General features: G+C 43.1%; 3 protein-coding genes across 6 annotated transcripts; all 3 read right to left on the bottom strand.

Moving 5' to 3' along the window:
- Window positions 1-3715, bottom strand: LOC127773233 (uncharacterized). 4 transcript variants are annotated; one of them, XR_008017549.1, is made up of 8 exons: window positions 3478-3715; window positions 2953-3341; window positions 2724-2830; window positions 1101-1988; window positions 832-987; window positions 613-741; window positions 446-532; window positions 224-321 (listed from the first exon to the last, which is right to left on the bottom strand). XR_008017549.1 is itself a non-coding variant. In XM_052299261.1 (7 exons), the coding sequence occupies exons 2-7, from the start codon at window positions 3002-3004 to the stop codon at window positions 219-221; spliced, it is 1602 nt and encodes a 533-aa protein (XP_052155221.1). In that variant the 5' UTR covers window positions 3005-3341; window positions 3478-3715; the 3' UTR covers window positions 1-218. The 4 variants fall into 4 exon arrangements, 3 of the variants coding, with proteins under 3 accessions (XP_052155221.1, XP_052155222.1, XP_052155223.1); XM_052299261.1 differs by having other exon boundaries at window positions 1-321; window positions 446-741; XM_052299263.1 differs by lacking the exon at window positions 224-321 and having other exon boundaries at window positions 380-532.
- A 923-nt stretch (window positions 3716-4638) lies between these two features.
- On the bottom strand, window positions 4639-11272 carry LOC127773232 (translation initiation factor IF-2, chloroplastic). Its single transcript, XM_052299260.1, has 12 exons — window positions 9745-11272; window positions 9632-9664; window positions 9005-9118; window positions 8759-8908; window positions 8573-8671; window positions 8392-8454; window positions 8156-8311; window positions 7960-8025; window positions 6365-6601; window positions 5997-6272; window positions 5428-5616; window positions 4639-5217 (listed from the first exon to the last, which is right to left on the bottom strand). The coding sequence occupies exons 1-12, from the start codon at window positions 11059-11061 to the stop codon at window positions 5056-5058; spliced, it is 2862 nt and encodes a 953-aa protein (XP_052155220.1). The 5' UTR covers window positions 11062-11272; the 3' UTR covers window positions 4639-5055.
- Window positions 11273-17779: 6507 nt separating this feature from the next.
- On the bottom strand, window positions 17780-18581 carry LOC127774510 (uncharacterized). Its single transcript, XM_052300769.1, has one exon. It carries the CDS (start codon window positions 18528-18530, stop codon window positions 18105-18107), a length of 426 nt encoding a protein of 141 aa, XP_052156729.1. The 5' UTR covers window positions 18531-18581; the 3' UTR covers window positions 17780-18104.
- Between the last annotated feature and the right edge of the window lie 2315 nt (window positions 18582-20896).

The following is a 20896-nucleotide window of genomic DNA, read 5'->3' as shown; positions in this document are numbered from 1 at the left end:
ATATGGTTATTAATAAATTTATTAATAACAAATTTATTAATAATGTGAGCACAGATAATTGTTTACACCTCTGAATTTATTAATAATGTGAGCATTGAAATAGACAGGCTTGTTTACACCTCTGCCTATATGTCTATATATGATGCTCGAGCCAGCCAGTGCCACAATAATGTCAATTAAGAATGCATAATAACAAGCTTACTAGATAGACACTGAAACTAAAGAGGTAAATCTGAAGCTAACTTATCCAAACTAATCCTGCGCCATCTTAGCTCCTGTGGTGTTTGCCTGTTTTTTCTTTTCCCGGCGACGGCGCTGATACTGAAGGCCCCACATGATGAGACACAGCATAATTAGCATGATATACGCTGTAAACCTTTTGTATGGCACCTACTGCAGGGCTCCAGAACAGTTAACTGTAGTTGGAACTATCTTTTCAATGTACCTCCTAATAGCTGAGAGCTCTCTTGGGGCTTCCATGAGAATACCCTCCTCTATGTGATTACAAAATGGAGAAGTTTTTAGGTAACACCTGCAATCACCATAAATGGTGTCCAATGTAAGAGACTCGAGTGACACCACGTTCTTCAGAATATAACAAGTTAGCTCAACCAAGCTCTTTGCAGAGCAGAAACCAGAGATCTTCAGAGTCTTGAGGCTGTCATGGCGGTTTTCAGGAATTTGCCTCAAACCCAAGGATTTTGCAAAAACCGATTCATGCTCCATGCGTCGCTGCTGCACCTGAAGATGGAAAGGAGAACACGATTGAGATAAATGGACCCAGAGTGAACAGCTATGTTAGCAGGACAGAGTTAATGGACAGTGCCTTACATCCAAGATAAAAGTTTCCAAGGAAGGAGAAGCGTCAAGGAAAGAAACCAGAGAAAAATAATCATAGGACGGGGAAAGTGTCGATACTGCTATCAAACTAATGCTCAGGTGCTTGAGGTAGAGGAATTTGGTAGGCAGCACTGGTGTATTTACCGCCTGTATAACAAATATGACACGTCTAAAATCATACACAGGTATGACTAATGTAATACGCATATATATGTAATACTAGTCTATAACACCTAAAGCTTCTGGATATATATACATACCTCAGGTCCTGAACGTATGTTAAGAGTTTCAAGATTTGGCATAATGGAAGGCAGCTCAGCACGAGCATAATGCACAGCATTCGCACGGCCCATGCCTAGCTTCTTCATTTTCAGTGTTTCTCCAAGTGAGAGCTTTGCCCCGACTCCTCTACAGAAAAAACTGGAGAGATTTGGAGTTTTGTTCTCTAATATTGTCAGGTTAGAGCATCCAGAAACAAAAAAACTGGAGAGATTTGGAGCTTTGTTCTCTAATACTTTCAGGCTGTCACATCCAATAACAGTAAGGTTGCTGAGCTTCTGCAGGGAGCAAGGTATCTTCAAGCAAACTATCTCCGTGCAACTAGAAATGCGCAACTGCTCCAACGCAGGAGAATTGGAAAGAAGACACTGCAATTCTTCCCCCCTGATACTCACCGAACGCAGACGCAGGCTTGTAAGGCTTTGCAAGGGGCCGAGTTCAGCAGTGGGACGAAGGACACACCAATGGAGTCTGAGGTACCTAATTGAATTTTGAATCCCATCAGATAAAAGTGAGCATGGGAAATTGTACTCTCTCTTGGTTTTACACAACACAAGGGTCAGCTCTTCAATCCCTGGCTTAACAACCACCTGAAGCCAACTGTCAAGATAGCGACTGGCATCAAACCCCACGACGCCAAGGTATTCAAGCCTGAATATTTTCACGCCAATGCCTGAGTGGTTCCTCATAATATGGTCAACTTTGCGGCTGAAATTCCCTCCACAAGCACTCGCATTCAAGCCAATTGTATCCTTATTTAAAATGAGATTGGGATGACTTCTCCAGGACTGTAAAAAGGTTCTAGACAAACAAGCAGCACGGGCAGCATCACGCATTGGCATTAGGGAATGTATATGATGCCAGATGTCCTGCGTACACAAGCATGGGATGGAAGATCAACATTGCAGTCGTAAATCCAAATGGTTACTTCCATTAGAGAACGAAAAACGGTAGAACATCATGGCATGCAGCGTTACGTAGAAAGATGGTGCAGTGAAATGTAAACATGGCATATAGAGAATTTTTGCTACCAGTGTCATTAGTGGGTTTTCCAAGGAGAAGAAATAAAGTTGCTAATGGCTAGCACGAATTAACTACCATGAAAAATACTTTTGACTTGGATTAAAAGAATACTTTTACTTGCTGTAGCAAATCTAGCCATTTGTTCTGGATTAAGGTAGCAATACTCTTGTACGAAATGTGAAGCAGGTGGAAAGAAAAAATATTTTTCCAATTCTTCTTAATGCTAATAAGTGCAGCATAGCACTAAAGCACCCCAGTTATGCCAATTTATGAACATGGTACTAAATATGTAAAGCATCGCACTTAGGTAAAATTCTGAAGAGATTTGTTAGTAATACTGCCAGCCTTTGCAGAGAGAAAAGTGGTAACTAGAACGAAGAGAATCTGCTAGTTCAGTACGAGTGTAGGACTGTGGCCACATTGCAGTACTAAAATACTATATCTGACTTCTGTTTATATAAACAATACTGTAATATTCAGGTATTCAAGTATAGTCCCAAGAATTAGCCCTATCAGATCACTCATGGTAATATCATGCTTGGAATCTAAGCCTGCATCATCAGAATTTCATACAGCAGTACCTCAGGAAGGCATGGGTATGGGGTAGAACGTCTCATTGTTTTGACAGCTCGAGAATCACCATGTTGACAAGGTGATCCCTTTCTTTTACACCACCTAATCAGTTCATCTGCGACACAAAAAAAAGGATAAGGATGGCTATGGTTGCAGGTTGCTCATACATGAATGCAGAAAAAAGGAAGAAACGAAGGCCCAATCTCTTGAGTTCAGAGTAAGAGTAAGGTGGCTTACTCTGGGCTCTGATTTGGCGGCGGCGCCGCTTCTGGTTGCGTTTCGCAGGCATGTGGAACTAGTAGGTCGACGACGACTCTTCTTCGTCAGATCTCACCGAGAAATCACTTCCGTTTCCCCTCCTTCAGATCACTATTTCTCTCCTATCTACTACTATCTGTTTTTGTACTTGAATTTTGACCTCAATTTCGGCAAATTCGACTAGGCATAAAAAGGATTGCGATGGCCCTGGTACGAGCAAGAGGAACCTGGACTCTTTTTATTCCCTTCCTTTTCCTATCAGGACTTCTAGAATTGCTCCAAATTGCGCCCTCCTATAGAAAATCGTTAAGATAATGGGAGTCCTTTTTCCTATCAGGACTTCTTGAATTGCTCCAAATTGCGTCCTCCTATGGAAAATCGTTAGAGAATGGGAGTATAAAATTTAGCCATATTGTAACATTTGCGCTGCAAACTTGTCATTTAGATAAGCAGAACAATACTATCTCTCCATATTTAGAGAAGAATGAGTGAAATCGGACTCACCGGACTAGAGATGCAGCTTCTGGGGAGAAGGATGACGGCAGCGGCGGCGGCGGCGGGAGGAGGAGATTGAAGAGCAGCGTGCGATAAGGACGCGTGATGTGACCGGCTGCGGCGAGAAGTCAGCCAAACTAGAGACCGGGCGACGAACAGCAGCGGCGTAGGGCACGTCGGCGACGCGAACCTGGCGGTGGCGGCGGTGGTGCAGCGATGGAAGGAAAGGAGGGGCTAGAAAGAGAAAAAAAAAATCCAAAACATTAAGAGTAAATTACAGTTCATGCCACGTTTTATATTATCAAAGTTTTATTTTGATTACCTTTAAACTATTTTTTTATTTTAGACCATGTAACTTTTTTTATTATTTATGTCTACCCTCTGTTCCGGTGAAGATATGATATGTATAAAGACAGGAAAGTGTATTGAAACCAATTTGATTCAAGTTATTGATTGGTGCTGGAAAAGTTGTTTGGGTAGTTTAATCCGAAAAAATGGTAAAGTTACTTGGTTCAAAATAAAAGGATTAGTTGAAAGATGATTCAAAAGTGAAAATTTAACTATAAAGGATAGTCCAAACTGCAATTTACTAAAAAAAACTTAGTTTACAAGATCTCAATGGTGCTTTAACGGACAAACTAACTTATGGCCAGTATATCAAATACTAGTCATTTCCGGTTTCCACCACCAAATTCCTTGCACTCAAGTGTCAAAGTCGATATCTGTTGACAATCTTTGGCACTACGCTTTGTGATACTTTCCATGGTATATACCGATAATATAGGTATTTGGGATTCAAATCTCCGAAAAAAGATTGAACACAACCTGGGGTTACCTACTTTGAACTAGTTTCATAACACATTTTTTTTTTACTATAGTTGAATCAAATTCAAAGTAAACTCAAACTTGTTCAACACGAAGTTCAAAATTATTTAAAATTTTACATACCCTGCACATCTCGTACCCCAAATTTCACATCGATCAAGCACGTCCTCAAGACGGTTGCAGGTAAGACCGTAAGAGTGCCTAGCAGCGGCCATGCTAGATCATCAAATGGCCGTTTTGCATCACCAAACGGCTGTTTGAAACGAGACCAGGAGATCTTCAGATGCATAGAAACAAATGCATATATTTAGGAATTTAGGAACAGAGGTAGTAGAGACAGACAAATGAACATCATGAATATGCATGAATGATGATTGAATAATGATGGTGTCACCATTACAGAGTAATTACATCCTGTGTCAAAAATCAGGTGGTGTAAAATTAGACAACACTGCTTATCTACCTGTTAGTGGCAAACTAAAAAAAGGTAACAGCTGTCTCCTCTCTTGTTATGTACATCAAAATACAGCATCAGCTGATGCAGGCTATAAGAGACGGCTAAGCTCAGGTTTGGTGACTACTGTACTATGGCTTGCATAAGTTCGTCGTATTTACGATCGAGTAACCAGTTTGTTGTTCTTCGCTAACAACAGCAATGTGATCAATAATGCACCCCGTCTTTCTTTCTTTCTTGCCATGATAAATTTGGCTCCGATTCCCCTGCAGTTGTTGTATGATGGATGCCTATCAGCTTTGCCACTTCTACAGCTGGACGCCGGCATCCTTTAGAGCAGCAGTCACAGAAGCAGAGGCTTCCTCTAGGGTTCTTGTCTTCTTAACTGTGTTGAATGCGTCCACGACATCACCTTCCTCCCATTCGTCAAAATCATCTACCCCAATGCCACACTCTAGCCCAGCACCAACCTAGTGGGGAAAAATGTAAATGTTGAACATCACATTACGGGGACTAATATCAAAATAAAGTGAATGTGAATATAACAAATTAATAATGTGAAAACTTTTTCTTTTTGCAGTGATACTCAGGAAACACATTGTGATATTGCGGGTAAATAACTTTCTCAAAGAGTGCAGTGAAATAAAAATAGTTGATGGATTCATGTTTATCGTACGTACCTCCTTTACAGTTTCTTTCACCCGTCTTAACGAATCAAGTGTACCCATATAAACTTCTTTCCCTTTACGAAGAACCCGAACATTGCAGTCATGAACAACTTTCCCAGTAGTAATCATGCAACCCGCCACCTTGCCACTGCCACTACTAAAAACAGCACGAACTTTGGCTGAACCAATTGGTACTTCCTCCTGATAAAGAAAGACAATGAGGATGGACATCCAAATATTCCAGCAACTTGAAATGACAAGTAAATACTCTAAAGCACACCAAACTATCATGGAAATGGAGAAATAAATAATACTCCCTCCGTTTCAGATTGTAAGACTTTCTAGCATTACTCATATTCATTTAGAAGTTAATAAATCTAGACACATATATATGCCTAGATTCATTAACATCTATATGAATGTGGGCAACGCAAGGAAGTCTTACATTGTGAAACGGAGGAAGTATTTTAGAAGAAGGATTTCCCAGCATGCAAAGGAATGTGGTCCATGTGGACCTATCAACAGGGCATGTCCCAAGACTCAACTGGTTCATAAAAGTTGAAAAGCAATTTTCTGCTTACCTCAGCAAGTTCAAGAAGTCCTTCCATGGCATTCCGCAAATCATCAATCAAATCATAGATCACCTTGTACAGACGAATTTCCACACTTTTCTTCTTAGCATAGCTTTTAACTGATCCTGGAGCTTTGACATTAAAACCAAATATAATCCCTTCTGAAGCAACAGCCAGATCAACATCACTGACACTCACATCTCCCGGAGCTTGAAGTAGGAACCTCAAGGAGACATTTTCTTGAGGCAGCACTTGGATTGCTTGCCTAATGGCCTCAACTGAACCCTATTTGATCATATGCTTGGCATATTTAGCAAATAGAAAAAATGAATAGTTCATATTCGATAATGCATATAGTTTGCAAGAGCAGTGGATACCTGAAAATCAACTTTAAGGATGATATTAAGCTCGTGTGTATCAATTCCTACTTGTTTTCCAGATGAAACAGATGCAGCAATGGATGACAGAGTGACTTTCCCTTCCCCAGCTTTCGAAGATATCCTTTCAATTCTCAGTGCTTCAGCACGTGCGTTTGCCCTTTCACGTGCAACATCAAGGTTGTCCACAGACTCAAATTCATCACCAGCAAGGGGTACATTATTCAAGCCAATAACCTGTCATAACATATCATTTCTTGATAAATTCAGGATGCTTACAATAATACTACAAACTTTTGAAGAACATTTAATGCTCAATGGTACTAAAGTAAAAGGCAGCAAGCTATGGAAGAAATGTTTCCTTTTCAATCCATGAATTGTGATAGTATATGTGTAGCATCCAGCTTCCAAAATTGGCATTAGCTTAATCCTTCTATACGAGCAGGCCCATGTATGTATTGCACAGTACTTATACTCTCATCCTTGCTTCATGAAAAAAGAATTAATCTAGAGGAACACATGAACTTGTGATGCTCCCGGCAGCACAATGTCCTACATGGCAAATGACCAGAATCACTCTTGGTGCAATGCTGTATGCCTCCATAGGCTCATAGGCACTCACACTCCAGCTTCCAGAATCTACATTAGCCTAACCCTTCTGTAGGGACAGGTCCATGCACATATATGTCACGTGCTTCACTCGGTGAATAGCTAGAAGAATAGAGACAGTAGTTGTGATTGACAGGTATTTATTATTATTATTATTATCTCTAAACCTATTTTACTAAATTTTACTAAAATAGCTTATCTGTAAGCCTCATGTGCCTTCTGGCCATGTGCCCCGTGCATTTCCTCCGGTCAACACACCTTGGCCCTTCTACAAGTGTGGTCCCACATGGCAGATAGCACTGTACTTACACATTCTTGCCAAATTAAATATGTAAACCTGGAGGTTTTGTGGTTAGAACATGTGAGCTTATATGCTGACCACAAACTAAATTCTCCATTGGAGACTAATCCCACCATACTGCATAACATGGGCCACAAAGGTCTCCAATAATGGGCTGAGGTGTAATTACTCATCATAATATAGTCCCTGGAAGAAAGCAAGAGAAGTTGATAGCAACAATCAAGCTCAGGAATACCAGGGTGATTAAAGAAAACCCACTTGTGTTTTTTCTTGTCTTCTCCTGTCTACAAAATTGAAATTTTAGAATTTTCAGCTTCTGATAAAAGGGTGCATTTTTACATCATGTAAAAGAGCTCACATATAAGGATGCCATTTAGGACTTGAGCAGGTTTATATTTGCTAGCTAGTCAACAGCGACCTCTATTTATCCATATTCATCAATGTCATGTAACTAACAGTTCTAATGCACATAAACATTTATAGTTTCAGATGCTTTCTCTTTATGTCAAAATTGCATTAGACTTGTGATGAGTATTTTGTTTAGAGTCGTCATGGCCAGAGGGGCCATCTCATGAGGAGAACCAACTGTAATTTCAGTAACTTTTTCATCCGAAATATGGTATATTAGGAAATGTTAGGAAGGATCATGGTAAAAGGAACGGGGAAAATAAAGGAAAGGGAAAACCTGCACGGCATTGGATGGCCCAGCCTTATCGATAAGCTTGCCACCATCATCATACATTGCACGGATCTGAAATGATAACAATGCTATGTTATACTCCAAATGACCCATGTTTGTTAGTTTGTGCTTCTTTTTTTCATGCAAGATATATTACATATTCTGGATCAAATCATAACAAGTAGGAATTGAGCAAACCAACCTTTCCAAAAGCCTCACCACACACAACAATATCACCCTTGTTTAGGGTTCCATTCTGTACAACTAGGGTGGCAAGAGATCCTTTAGCTTTGTCAAGGCATGCTTCAATAACTGTACCCTTTGCATTTCTATGAGGATTGGCCTTTAATTCTTGCAGCTTCAAATCCACAACAAAAGCATGTGAAAAAATAAACTCAATAGATTAGAAGAAAAAGAAGGAACAAATCTGAAGCAAACCTCAGCAACAAGAATGATAGTCTCCAATAGTTCATCTACACCCTCTCCATTAAGAGCACTTATCTGACAGACATAACAACTAAATCAGATCAAATAGGTAACAAGTTCATGGGAAAAAAGATACAAGTTGATGTAGTATATAGCAAGGAAATTTCTCGTCCAGATTGTGAGAATCAACAACCTGAATCATTGGGATATCACCACCCCACGCCTCTGGCATAAGTCCAATTTGGGAAAGCTCTTGCATGACCCGTTCAGCATTAGCTCCTTCCTTGTCTATCTGCTTAATTAGGAGGTTACTGAAACATGACAAGAGAATTTTCCTTTTAACAACTGTAATCGATGATGAAATGACTAGGAAATAGACCTTGTTTATGGCTATCACAATAGGGACTCCAGCTGCCTTTGCATGTGCAATTGCCTCATTTGTTTGTGGACGAACACCATCATCCGCAGAGACAACAATGATACAGATATCAGTTACCCTAGCACCCCGAGCTCTCATTGCACCAAATGCCTATTGTTGTTGAAGAATTAGGAGTTGTAATGCCCCACGTTAATACAACCAGAAAGAGAGAACATATGGTAAAATATACATATACTTTTGCTATACCTCGTGCCCTGGAGTATCAAGAAAAACACAAGCATGAGGGTTTCCATCAACCTGTACAATAACCTGATAGGCACCAATCCCTTGTGTTATTCCACCAGCCTCAGATGCCACCACCTGTAACTAACTTTATTTAGATCTACAGGTTTATAGGAAATAGGTGTTTCCATGTTTTAACATTAGTAATTATTCCACTCCCTTTGTTCACCAAAACATGATGTTTTAGCCAATGTTGCAGAGAACAATGCAACTGTTCAATGCCAGGAAATGGACTAATTAGCCCGTCATCTACTCATTAATCTAAAGCCTTCATTCGTTCCAATACCAACACTGGTCAGGCAAGGCACGGTGAAAGTTCTTCGAATCAAGAGGCAGGGTGCCACATGGAACTGTGAATGTGATTGAACACTTTGAAGAGAAACTATGTACTATCAACTCATCCTAGAATGTGCATCATGGTAAAAAAAACAAATACACATTCCACTAGCTTTAATTTTACCCAGAAAATCCAAGATGTTTCTATTTGAGAACAAAACCAACATACTAAAATGTCATCTAAAAAAGAATGAAGTGAGTATCATCTAAAATCCCAAAATCACCAACAGGAGGAACATGCCAAGGAGTGTCTACCTTGCTCTTGCGTATATAATCCAACAGGGTAGTCTGCAAACAGAAATAACAGTGTCATACAAACAGTGCTTCAGAACAGTTAACAAACTGAAAAATTGATACTGGCTTAGTACCTTTCCATGATCGACATGGCCCATGATAGTTACAATAGGGGGTCTGTCTTCCAACTTGTCCAAATCTTCCTCGTCAAGAAATTCCTTCTTCTTTGCCATCTCTTCCACTTTCACTGGACCACTTTCCAGTACTTCTACATCATATTCCATACAAACCATCTTAACCAGATCTTTATCAAGTGTCTGAACATTGTCAAGCATAGCTCCTCTCACAGATAAAAATCGCAGAATTTCTGATTCGTCAATTGCCAATTGATATGCCAATTCCTCAATTACCATTCCTTCTTCACCAACTTCAAGGATCTCGACTCTAACTGGCTCTTCAACTTGTGAAGCCTCAAGCTGAAGTCTTGCAGCTCTGCGTTTTGCCTTGCTCCATCTCCTCCCCTTGCGCACTGCAGTATCCTCATCAACTAAACCATCATTTTTTGGCATTCGTCGGCGAGGACCAGCTGGTGTGCTTGTTTTTTTACGACGATCATCCTTGACTTTTGCTGGTGGGCCTCGTACTGGCTTTACAGGTTCTATCAGTGCTGCAGCTACAACTGGATCCACTATTGGTTTATTGGAAGCAAATTTATCAATCAGGATGGGTCCCTTTTTCTCCTTTGATGTATCAGCCTTGACAGGCCGACGAGGTGGTGGTGCTACTGAAGGTTTTGTTAGTAGAGGAGGTACTGGTTTTGTTGGAGCTGGCATAGAAGGTTTTGCTGTAGAACTAGACTGATTCCTACTTTCAGAGCGTGGATGATCTCTGACCACCTTATGTACAGTTGACACAGGGTTTCCCTTTCGCCATACGCTCTTAAGTGTTTTTGTCTTCCTCGAATTCGCACCCTCCGCTGCTGGCGTTGCCGAACTATCAGGCTTCGACGCGCCATTCTGCCTCAAGTCACCATTTCCAATTCCATTTCCAGAGGTTGATGCCTTGAGCTTCTCAGCCTTCTCCAACACCTCATCCAATGACTCCCTAACCTTATCCCTATCCTCCAACGTCGGCCTCGACGGAGATGGTGATGCCGCATTTACGCTCTCCGGTGGCCCATTCGCCCGGATTGGCTTCTGCGGTGGCTTCAAAAGAAGATCGCTATCATCACTAGGCTTCACACTCACACTCCCTCTCGACGAGAACTGAACCCCCTTCTCTTCATCGATCAAATTGGTCACAACCATGCATCTACACAGCCTCCCAGGCGCATACTGCCACCGCCGGATACTGCCCAGACCAGCAAACCTGATCCTCGAAGCCAAATGCGATGAGCTCGCCGCGGGCCTCCCGTTGGTCCCCAGGTTGGCAACAGAAGCAGGGAACCCCATCGAGAGAGGAGAGGACGCCCCCCGTGGCAACGGATACAGGGTGGATGCTCACCGGGGATGGCGATTCGGGGGCGGCGGGAGGCGAACGACGGCGCGGCGGCGCCCCCTGGTCGCGGGGTGGAGAGAGATTGGCGCAGGCGGCGGGCGAGCTCGCGAGGAGGCGAGACGGGAGCCGACGCCGAGCCGAGGGGGGAGTAGTAGAGGAGATAAGATCCTCGGCTAGGGCCGCACACTCATTTTGGAACACAATTTTAAGCACCGCTCAGTTTTCTCTCTTTCTTTCTTTCTTTCTTTCTTGGGCCCAATTTTACGCTGGGAATCTGACACGTTTCACTAGTTACGCGACACCTCCTTCCGTGCGAAACTTGTAAATATTTATTTGGCAAGAAAAAAATCAACGATAAAATTGTAATGTAATAGTCCAGCTCTATAACTTTCCTGTAGAGTTTGTCTCCATATAAAATCGTTTCAAGATTTTAAAAGTTTGTTTACACGAATAGATTTGAAGACTTATAACATAATATATTTGGACATATAGGCCTTCGTTAAGATTCCAAAAAATTTTAGCCAAAAACGTCACATCAAATGTTTGGACACATGCATGAGCATTAAATGTGGGAAAAAAACAAATTGCACGGTTTACATGTAAATTACGAGACGAATCTTTTGAGCCTAATTACGCCATGATTTGACAATGTGATACTACAGTAAACATTTGGTAATGACGGATTAATTAGGCTTAATAAATTCGTCTCGCGGTTTATAAACGGAATCTGTAATTTGTCTTGTTATCAGTCTACGTTTAATACTTCAAATGTGCGTCCGTATACTTCAAAAATTTTACACCCAAAGAACTAAAACACACCCATAAGCAATCGTAGACAAAAATGTTATCAAGTGGAAAGTTTTCTTCATCCAACTTAGGACTCCTTGGAAATGCTGAACTGAAAAACTAGAGGAACAGAAAAATATATATAATTGACAAAAGAAATGCAAGTATGAAATAGAATATCAAGAGAATAAAATAAATACAAGAATAGTATTTAATTGAACCGCTACATATGAAAAGATGCATATTTGTTGTTATGTTCTACTGAATAGGAACTATGATGATGGATTCTAATAGCTCGAGTGGACGTCCATCTGTTTATTGCATGTCAACTAAATAATTACGATAAAAAATCAAAAAAAATTGACAAGATAGATTAATATGAAATATATCACTCCACAACACATGTAATTTCAAATTCAGCTTCTATAAATTGTTACAAAAATATCAAATTTACCTGTAAATATACGTATAGTAATTTGAGTTTTGTTTGTTATGTTTGTTACAATTTTGTAGAAGTTGAATTTTAACTTGTATGTTTGTGGAGTGATATATTACATATTAATCTATCTTGTCAATTATTTTTTTGTTTTTTCATAACCATTTAAATGACATGTATTAAGCGAGTGGACATCTACCACTATAGCTTTGTTGTTTTGTTGTTACCACCACCACCACCATTACTACTATTAAAACGGAATTGCTAAACTTTCTATCAATAGACTTTTGGGGGCAAAATTTTTTATCTTTCAACCATTGGATTTGTTCCAAGATTCATGCAGGTAAGGAGATGATGGTATGTACGTTTTGAGTTCTTACATACTCCCTCCGTCTCAAATTTAAAGGGACTTTGGACAAATGGAACACATTGAGTGTCCAAATTCATAGTATGTGTTTATATTCATAGTCTTATAAAGTGTCTAATCCATTTAAAATCTCTTATATTTTAGAGCGAAGAAATACAATTACATACTACTTCAGTACACTCAGAATGAAAAAAACACTATAGTTAATTAGTTGGTGTATGTTTAGAAGTTATTCTCTCGATTTCCTATCGAAAGTTAAATAGCCACTTTAAGAAACAAATCCGAGTGTGAAATGACTTTCGGGATGTAGGCGCCATACAGTAATTTTCTTCTTAATCATACGCGACTCTGCTTTGAATTCAGAACGCCACCACAGACCACAGATCCGCTCGTAGTACGTACTACGAGTCACCACTGATTTCGATCAAAATTGAAAAAGAAGGGATGAAACCGAAACGAACAAACTATGAACAAACGCACCAGCACGCACGCACTCACGCTGTCACGCGCATCCATGGACACGCGACGAACTCCAAGCATCCTTACGCTTTACGCGAGCAATTTTACTGCGCGGTACTTCAATTCACTCCTCTGCTTGATCGGCCGGTGACACTGACGCCGACGCCGACCGGTTTATGCCCTGGCGGCGGCGCCGGGAAGCTCCGGCGTGACGATCATGTTGTAGATGTGCTCCATCATCCGCCGCTCGAAGTCGCCGCCGCTCCCCTGCAGGCGCGCCCGCGGCACCCGCCTGTCCAGCAGCCCGGCCGCCGCCTCCGTCGCCGCGCAGCTCCGCGACCGCGACCTGGACAGCGCGGCGCCGCCTCCGGCGGCCAGCGCCAGCATCGCGTCGACGTACGCGTCCCGTATCCTCGCCATCAGCCGCACCGGCGACAGCAGCACCGCGCGCGCCGCCGCCCGGGCGTTCCAGGACGACAGGCGCCCGCGCCGGACGGCGGCGTCCTTCGTGCTCCGCGCGCCGCCAGCGCCGCCGCCGAGGCGCGCCACGCGGAGGTGCCGCGACGGCGGCGAGCCGAGGCGCCTGTAGTTCCTCCGCGCCCAGTACATCTGGATGCTGCGCCGCGGCTGCGACACGAGGCTGATCGCCATACGCGCGATCCTGCTGCTGATCGATCGAGTTGCTGCCGGTGCTGCACTGCTGCTGCTGCGTTGAGGTGTGTACTGCGCAATGGATGCTTATATAGTAGTAAGAGCTAAGGTTAATTCAGATTAGTGACTGGAGATGAGAGAATTTGTGGTCAATATAATTGGATCAAGCACAAGCTAATCTGACTGTGATTTGGGTTCTTCCTTGACGGCGCATTGATTGGGAGTTGTAGCTCGTCACCGTTGAACCGTTCGAACTGGGTGGGTCGAGTAAAAAAAAGAAGAGCCGCCAAAGTTGCACCGGGAAGAAGCAGATACTGTGCGTATCTGTCGGCGAGGCATACGCCATTCTCGTCTCTTGCTGGAGGGGAGGGTATCGTTGACGATTGACGAGAAATGCGTCGTGACCTAGCAAGTTTTGGATGCCGCTTAACTTTTCGGGGTGTTTAGATTTAGGGGCGTAAAGTTTTAACGTGTCACATAAGGTATTATATAGGATGTTGTATGGGGTGTTCGGGTACTAATAGAAAAACTAATTATAGAATCCGTCGGTAAACAGTGAGACGACTTTATTAAGCCTAATTAATCCATTATTAGCAAATGTTTATTATAGCACCACATTGTCAAATCATGTAGCAATTAGGTTTAAAAGATCTGTCTTACAAATTAGTCGTAATATGTGGAATTAGTTATTTTTTAACTTATATTTAATATTTCATACATGTATTAAACGTTCGATGCGATAGTGCGTAAAATTTTTACGTGTTAACTAAACGGGGGCCTTTAACCCAATCGACGAGTTTCTCAAGCTGCAAATGTACAGCTCATGGAATCCCCCTTGGGATCGTGCACTCATGGAACCATCTGTACAATTTGAGACAAACACACTATTTTCCACACGGAAATTCTTGTTCTCTGACACGTCGCTTTATTTATCACAGCTCCAGCTCCACCTTTCTTGAGGTGAAGTCTAACCAAATAATTTCAGCTCCGCCTAAAATAGGAATGGTGCTAGATGAGACGCTATCATAAAATAAACTAAAGATGTAAGCTGGTTTTAGGCTGCTACTACACAAGTCCACTCTAGATCCAACTCCCGACACTATATTTATCGGTTAGAGTTCTACAAAATAGACCCGTCATATTGTGCGTGCGACTGTGAGGCCTTGTTTGGAAGTTGGAACGGCCCGGCACATTCGCATATAGTCCGCTGCAACTGGGCCGTTATTTTTCGGTGCCGAAAGAGGCCTTATGGAGACCTTGGACCGCACGATTTTCAACCAACGTTAAACGGCAGGCGCTTATTTGCGCAAAAAAGGAATAAGTTCACCTGAGGTCCCTTAATTTGTAGCCGAGTTCGAAATTCATCCCTACACCACAAAACCAGATACAACACATCCCAACTTACAAAACCGTACAAAGAAGATCCCTCGGCAGTATTATCTCCGGTTTTAACTGACGTGGCGCCTACGTGGCGCTCCATTGACTAGTTTTTCATCCCACGTGACATTGACGTGGCGCTTACATCAATTTGATAAGAAAAAATAATAAAATATATGGGACCCACTTCAGTTAAAAACAAATGGTGGAGGACCTAAGTGGGACCCATATGTCATCCTCCCTACCCCTCTCTTCTCTGTCTATCGTTTTCTTTTCTTTTTCATTCTTTTTCTTCTTTTAATTTAGAGGATGGCATCCGGCGACCGGCACTCGGCGGAGAGGGCGGCCGACGAGAGAGGAGCGGCGGCGCGTGCCGCGCCGACGGAGAGGAGGCCGCTCGGAGCGAGGCGTCGCGGGAGAAGGGCAGCACGCGGTGAGCGGCGGCACGCATTCCTCCGCCGCTAGATCTCCGGATTCGTTTTTGTACTTGCTAGTCGCGTCCGGAGAAGAGGAGAAGAAATCCAGTCAATCAGCATCGGCATGTCGTCGCTTGGGGTGGTGGTGGTTCTGAATTTTGATTGATTCGTGCTTTTTCGTTGGGGGTTGCTTGCCATGGGATTGGTGAACGAGGCGAGCTCGTCGTGGACACCATGCTGGTGCTCAAGCTCAGGCTCAACTCCATCAAGACGCTGACGCTCCTCGTGTCACTCAGCATATTCGCCGATGTGGTTGACCTCGGCGCCGTGGGCGTCATTCTCAGGGAGGACATGTCCGTCTGGCTCACCAAGCCACCACTCGTCTTCGCCTGCGGTGGCCTGAGCGCGATCCTTTACAGCATCGGCGTGTCTGTGTACGCTTTCGAGGGATTCGGCATGGTCCATCCGCTTGAGGCGGAGGCCGCCAACAAGAAGAAGTTGGGCGCACCACGCTCGGGCTATCCATGGGGCCATCTCGTCTCCGCCCCCCTGCCCCATCTCCGCCCCCCTGCGGAGGAAGAGGTGCGCAGCGGGCGGCGGCCAGCGACCGTCTCGGCCCCACTCACCGGCCGCCGCATTTTTCCCTCTCGACGCGCGCTCGCCGGCCGGCGAGGAAGGATGGCCGGGAGGGAGAGAGAAGGAGGCGCCGGTCCATCCTCTCCCGTCGTCCGTGGATAGAGAGGAGGGTGGGACCCACTGATACGTGGGTCCCAATATTTTTCTTTTGTGTAACTGATATATGGGTCCCACTTTTTTGTTTTTATTTTAAATTTTTATATTTTGCTTCCGGTGCCACATCACCGCCACGTAGGACGAGGACAAAACAAAAGAGCCACGTAGGCACCACATCAGTCAAAACCACCATCGAAACCGCTGAAGGACTTGCTTTGTACCGGTTTTGATAGTTGAGGGACCCGTTGTATCTGGTTTTACTGTTGAAGGACGAAAATCGGATTCATTGACAAGTTCAGGGACCTCAAGTGAACTTATTCCGCACAAAAACGAAAGGAAATGGGCTTGCCCTGACGAAGAGCTTGAACAGCATTTTAGACTATTAAAATTTTGTTAGCATTAAATCTTGGGTAAATTTTGGCTAGTAGATTTGGCTCAGCTCTACAAATTTGGTAAAAGTTTTTCCTCAATCCAAATGTTTATCAAGTACTATTCGTGGCTATCAAATATTATCTCCCTCACAAAAATAGTTCATTCAGGTGCATAATCATGAATGGAAGACTTGTCTACGTGCATAGCTAGAGATAATAGACTTATACTGGTGCATAGTAAAAAAAATGGGAATTTGTTTTTCAACCTTAAATTCAAAGTCGATTTTGGGTTTTCTTCATCAAAATTTATTTTTTAGCCTTTGTTTTTAGATTGTTAAGAACATGTATATATAAGTTTTATTCAAATTACTTTTTTTCTATAAATATAAAGTCAAACGATGGGGCCGGAAGTCTTTTTGACGGACGGAGCAATTGGTAATGCCGAATTAGTATCAAACCAAACACAACCTTTAGATACGTTTGTGGTTCTATGCCAATTTTTTTACAATTGCAAGATTTGATTACTGATGCAGTCGGCAATTTTTTTCAGAACAAGCAAAAATCATGCAACCTTTAGATACGTCTGTGGTTCTGTCTGTTTTTCTTTTCAGAAGAAACAATCCTGAATTTGACAAAGTACTTACCTTTTTCTTCGTAGAATTAGACTAAAACTAAACCAAACCAAACGAAAGATTTTTCCCATACGACAGGATGGCTGCACTCGGCGAGATGAACAAGGTCACTGTCGTACTACACGAAACGGCAAGAGCAGCTACATGCCTGTACTCCACTCCAACCTCATTTGTTGTACACTTGTACTGCCGATCAGTTCCAAGCAGCAAAACTTGTACGTTTCATCTGAGAATTGCAGTGGTAGTACCGTACGTCTCACACGCGCTGGCCAAATCGCTCGCATCGTGCCATGTTGCCATGTCAAACAAGCTCAAACCGCTCTGTAAAAATCTGAACCTTTCTGATCTGAATTTTCGGTTTCGCTGTCATTTGGAGTTCTTGCTGTGTCTTTCTCTGTCTACTTTTCCTCGAAAGCAACATGGTCAGATTAAGAAACTGTGCATAGGCCAAATAAGCGAGTTATATTGATCAGCTGCAGGATTTGCTTATTTGCAAGCAAAGAATTAAGATACATGGAACATATCACAAATAGAACCATATCTATTTTTCATTTCCCGGCTACTAATAAGTGGGAAGAACATTTATTTCTTCTAGAACCTATAAATAACCAATAGTCCAATACTACCATCTTCCTCGACAAATGACAAGGCAGTAGTAGTCGTATACAAGGCTATGCTAATTTTGCTAAACTAATTTGGGGGTATCTAATTAATCTTCCCCTTTACAAATGCCATGCTCGATCGTGTCACGTACCATTCGTATGTCGCGTTTAGAGGGAGAAGCAGCCCATGCCGGAGCGCAGCGCCAAGAACGGGAGCACGGCGTCGGGCGACGCCGACGCGGGGGGCGGCGCGCTCTCCGCCGCCGCCGCCGCCGCCGTGATGCTGTTGAACCTCCGGCGAGCCGACGGCCGCGGCAGGTTCTCCGGCACGATGTTCTCCAGCGAGTTGGCGCGCCACGGCGGGCACTGCCGGCGGTCGCTCCACCGCGCCGGCCCCGCCGCCGCCGCCGCCGTCGCCTCCGGCGCCCGCGCCATCACGGCGCCTTCGCCGGGGCCGCCCGCCGTCCCGAGCACCGCGCACGCCGCCGCCGCCGCGACGCACGCCCGGCGCAGCTGCTGGAGGTGAGGCGCGCCGCCGCCTCTGCTGGCGGCGGCCGGAGCCGGCGCAGGCTTGAGCTGGCAGGAGACCACCATGGTTGCCGACACGTCTCGCAGCAGCAGCACAGCAATTTTGATGGGAAAAAGGCCAGTTCGAAGCGAGATTTATAGCGTTTTTTTTCCTTTTTTTTTGTTTGGGTGAGCAGAGGAGGGTCAGATCACGGCTGTTGATCTCGACGTGGACGCTGGATTTTAGTGCTAGCTTAGCAAGCGCGCGCGTGTTGCTTTGCTTGGCGTGTGGAACCACCTGTGGCGTGTGAAAAGTTGCATATGGCACGTCGGGGGCGTGGGGTGGGGCCCGCGGGCGTGGTTAGATATTTGGCATACAGTAAATAGCGTAATTAGCAGTTTTCGAGCTTGCAACTTTGCAAGGGGGAAATTACTCAGTCACAGCGACGAGAGGAGATGCATGGGAAACCCGGGAAATTACTTGGCTGCTGCTAAAATAGTCTGCCTTGGACGGGTTCCTTCGTATACCAACCGGAGCGAGACATGTACCGGACTTTCTATTTGCGCCACGCTTGGCACTTGGACTCTTAAGCCCTTGTTCGGTTAAACCCGGATTCAATCCAGGCCAGAAATAACATGCATATTAAGAAATTTATAATAGATATAACGAGAGACTGGATTTATTCTGAGCCGGGAACCAATTTATTTATAAAAGGAAAAATAAAACATCCAGATTAGTTCCACACCTCTTGATTTATTGGATTGATTTCCGATCTCTTATTGTCCCTATCATAAGTAAATTGATTCCCGGTCCAGAATAAATTCTAATATGTTATTGTATCTACATAAATTTCTTAGTTGTTATTCCGGCTCGGATTGAATTCGGGCGCAACCGAACAAGTCCTAATTCGTTTCAGGAGGGTGAGCTGTACGAGCCACCAAGTCGCCAACAACCTAGGAAGAACTCGTATCGCCATTCGTCGCATGCCAACTTGGAAATCGACGTTTTTTTTTCTCTCTCTCTCTACAGACTACAATTACCTCAACTCAGTGTCAACTCTGCTTTCGTAGATGGGAGTTCCCAACACGGCGGCACACTGGAAGCCAAGGGAAGGCAATTAGGCAAAAACCCCTCGCTGGACACAATCACGCGCACAAACTGTTCGAGGGAATTCCGCGCTGAAACAGGCACAGCTTCGTCGCATGATATTTTAAGTGAGAAAGCTAATCAACGGTGATTCTTTGAGGCTAGGGGAGACCTTGTTTAGATGAGACAAATTTGTAAGTCACTGTCATATCGGATGTTTAGACGTTAATTATAAATATTAAACGTAAACTATTAATAAAACTCATCCATAATCTTGGACTAATTCACGAGACGAATCTATTGACCCTAATTAATCCATGATTAGCCTATATGATGCTACAGTAAACATTCTCTACTGACGGATTAATTAGGCTTAAAAAATTTGCCTCGCGAATTAGCTTTCATTTATATAATTAGTTTTGTAAGTAGTCTATATTTAATACTCTAAATTAGTGTCTAAATATATATAGACTAAATTTAAGTCCATGGAATCCAAAGTTCCAAACACCACCTGAAGCTTCATTTCTGGTGGCACCATGATTTGATTCTCTTGCCGTTGGATTGGATGCCGTCCAATCGGTGATTTGCTCGTACATATTTTTAACCGCGTGTCAAAAGTTTGTAAGAATATCTTTTTTACGTGAATCATTTTCGTATGTTAGAATCACTGGGGTTCATCTGCAAAGGAACTGAAACAGATGCAGAGAGACTTGGAACTTGGAAAAACTGAAAACCTCTATTCTGGATTTCTGGTCTTTCAGGTCTCTTTTTTTTGGGCCTGCTTTGGGAGCCCATCACCGTGGAAAGGCTAGGAATCATGGGCCGCCAAAACAGGCCTTAAAGATCACAATTCTTCCAGTAGACACCTGTTACGGTAAAATTACCAGATTAGGCAAATAAGAAAAATCAGATGAAAGGAGTTATCAAATAGACCATCATAGTCAATAACAGAGTGCTGAAAAAGGAAAGACAGTATATATTCCAAAAATTGACAACAAATTTAATGTTGATAGTCGGAATTTTAAATATATGACCGTTATTGGCTTTTAAATATATATGCTATTGTGAGCCAAAGACATAAATCTAAAAAAAAAGTGAGCCAAAGACAACATAGAGAGATCAAGACACATCTGTTTATTGACTTTTAAATATATATGCTATTGTGAGCCAAAGACACAAGATAGAAATCCATTCAAGACACATCCGTTTCTTGACTTTTAATTATGTGCTATTGTGAGCCATGCCAAAGACATAAATCCTCAAAAAAAAAAGTGAGCCGAAGACACAAGATAGAGATCCATTCAAGACACATTCGTTTATTGACTTTAAATATATGCTATTGTGAGCCAAAGATATACTTCCTCCG

The sequence above is a fragment of the Oryza glaberrima genome, chromosome 5, assembly GCF_000147395.1.
Source record: "Oryza glaberrima chromosome 5, OglaRS2, whole genome shotgun sequence".
NCBI lineage: Eukaryota > Viridiplantae > Streptophyta > Magnoliopsida > Poales > Poaceae > Oryza > Oryza glaberrima.
This window is presented reverse-complemented; position numbering and strand designations above follow the sequence as displayed.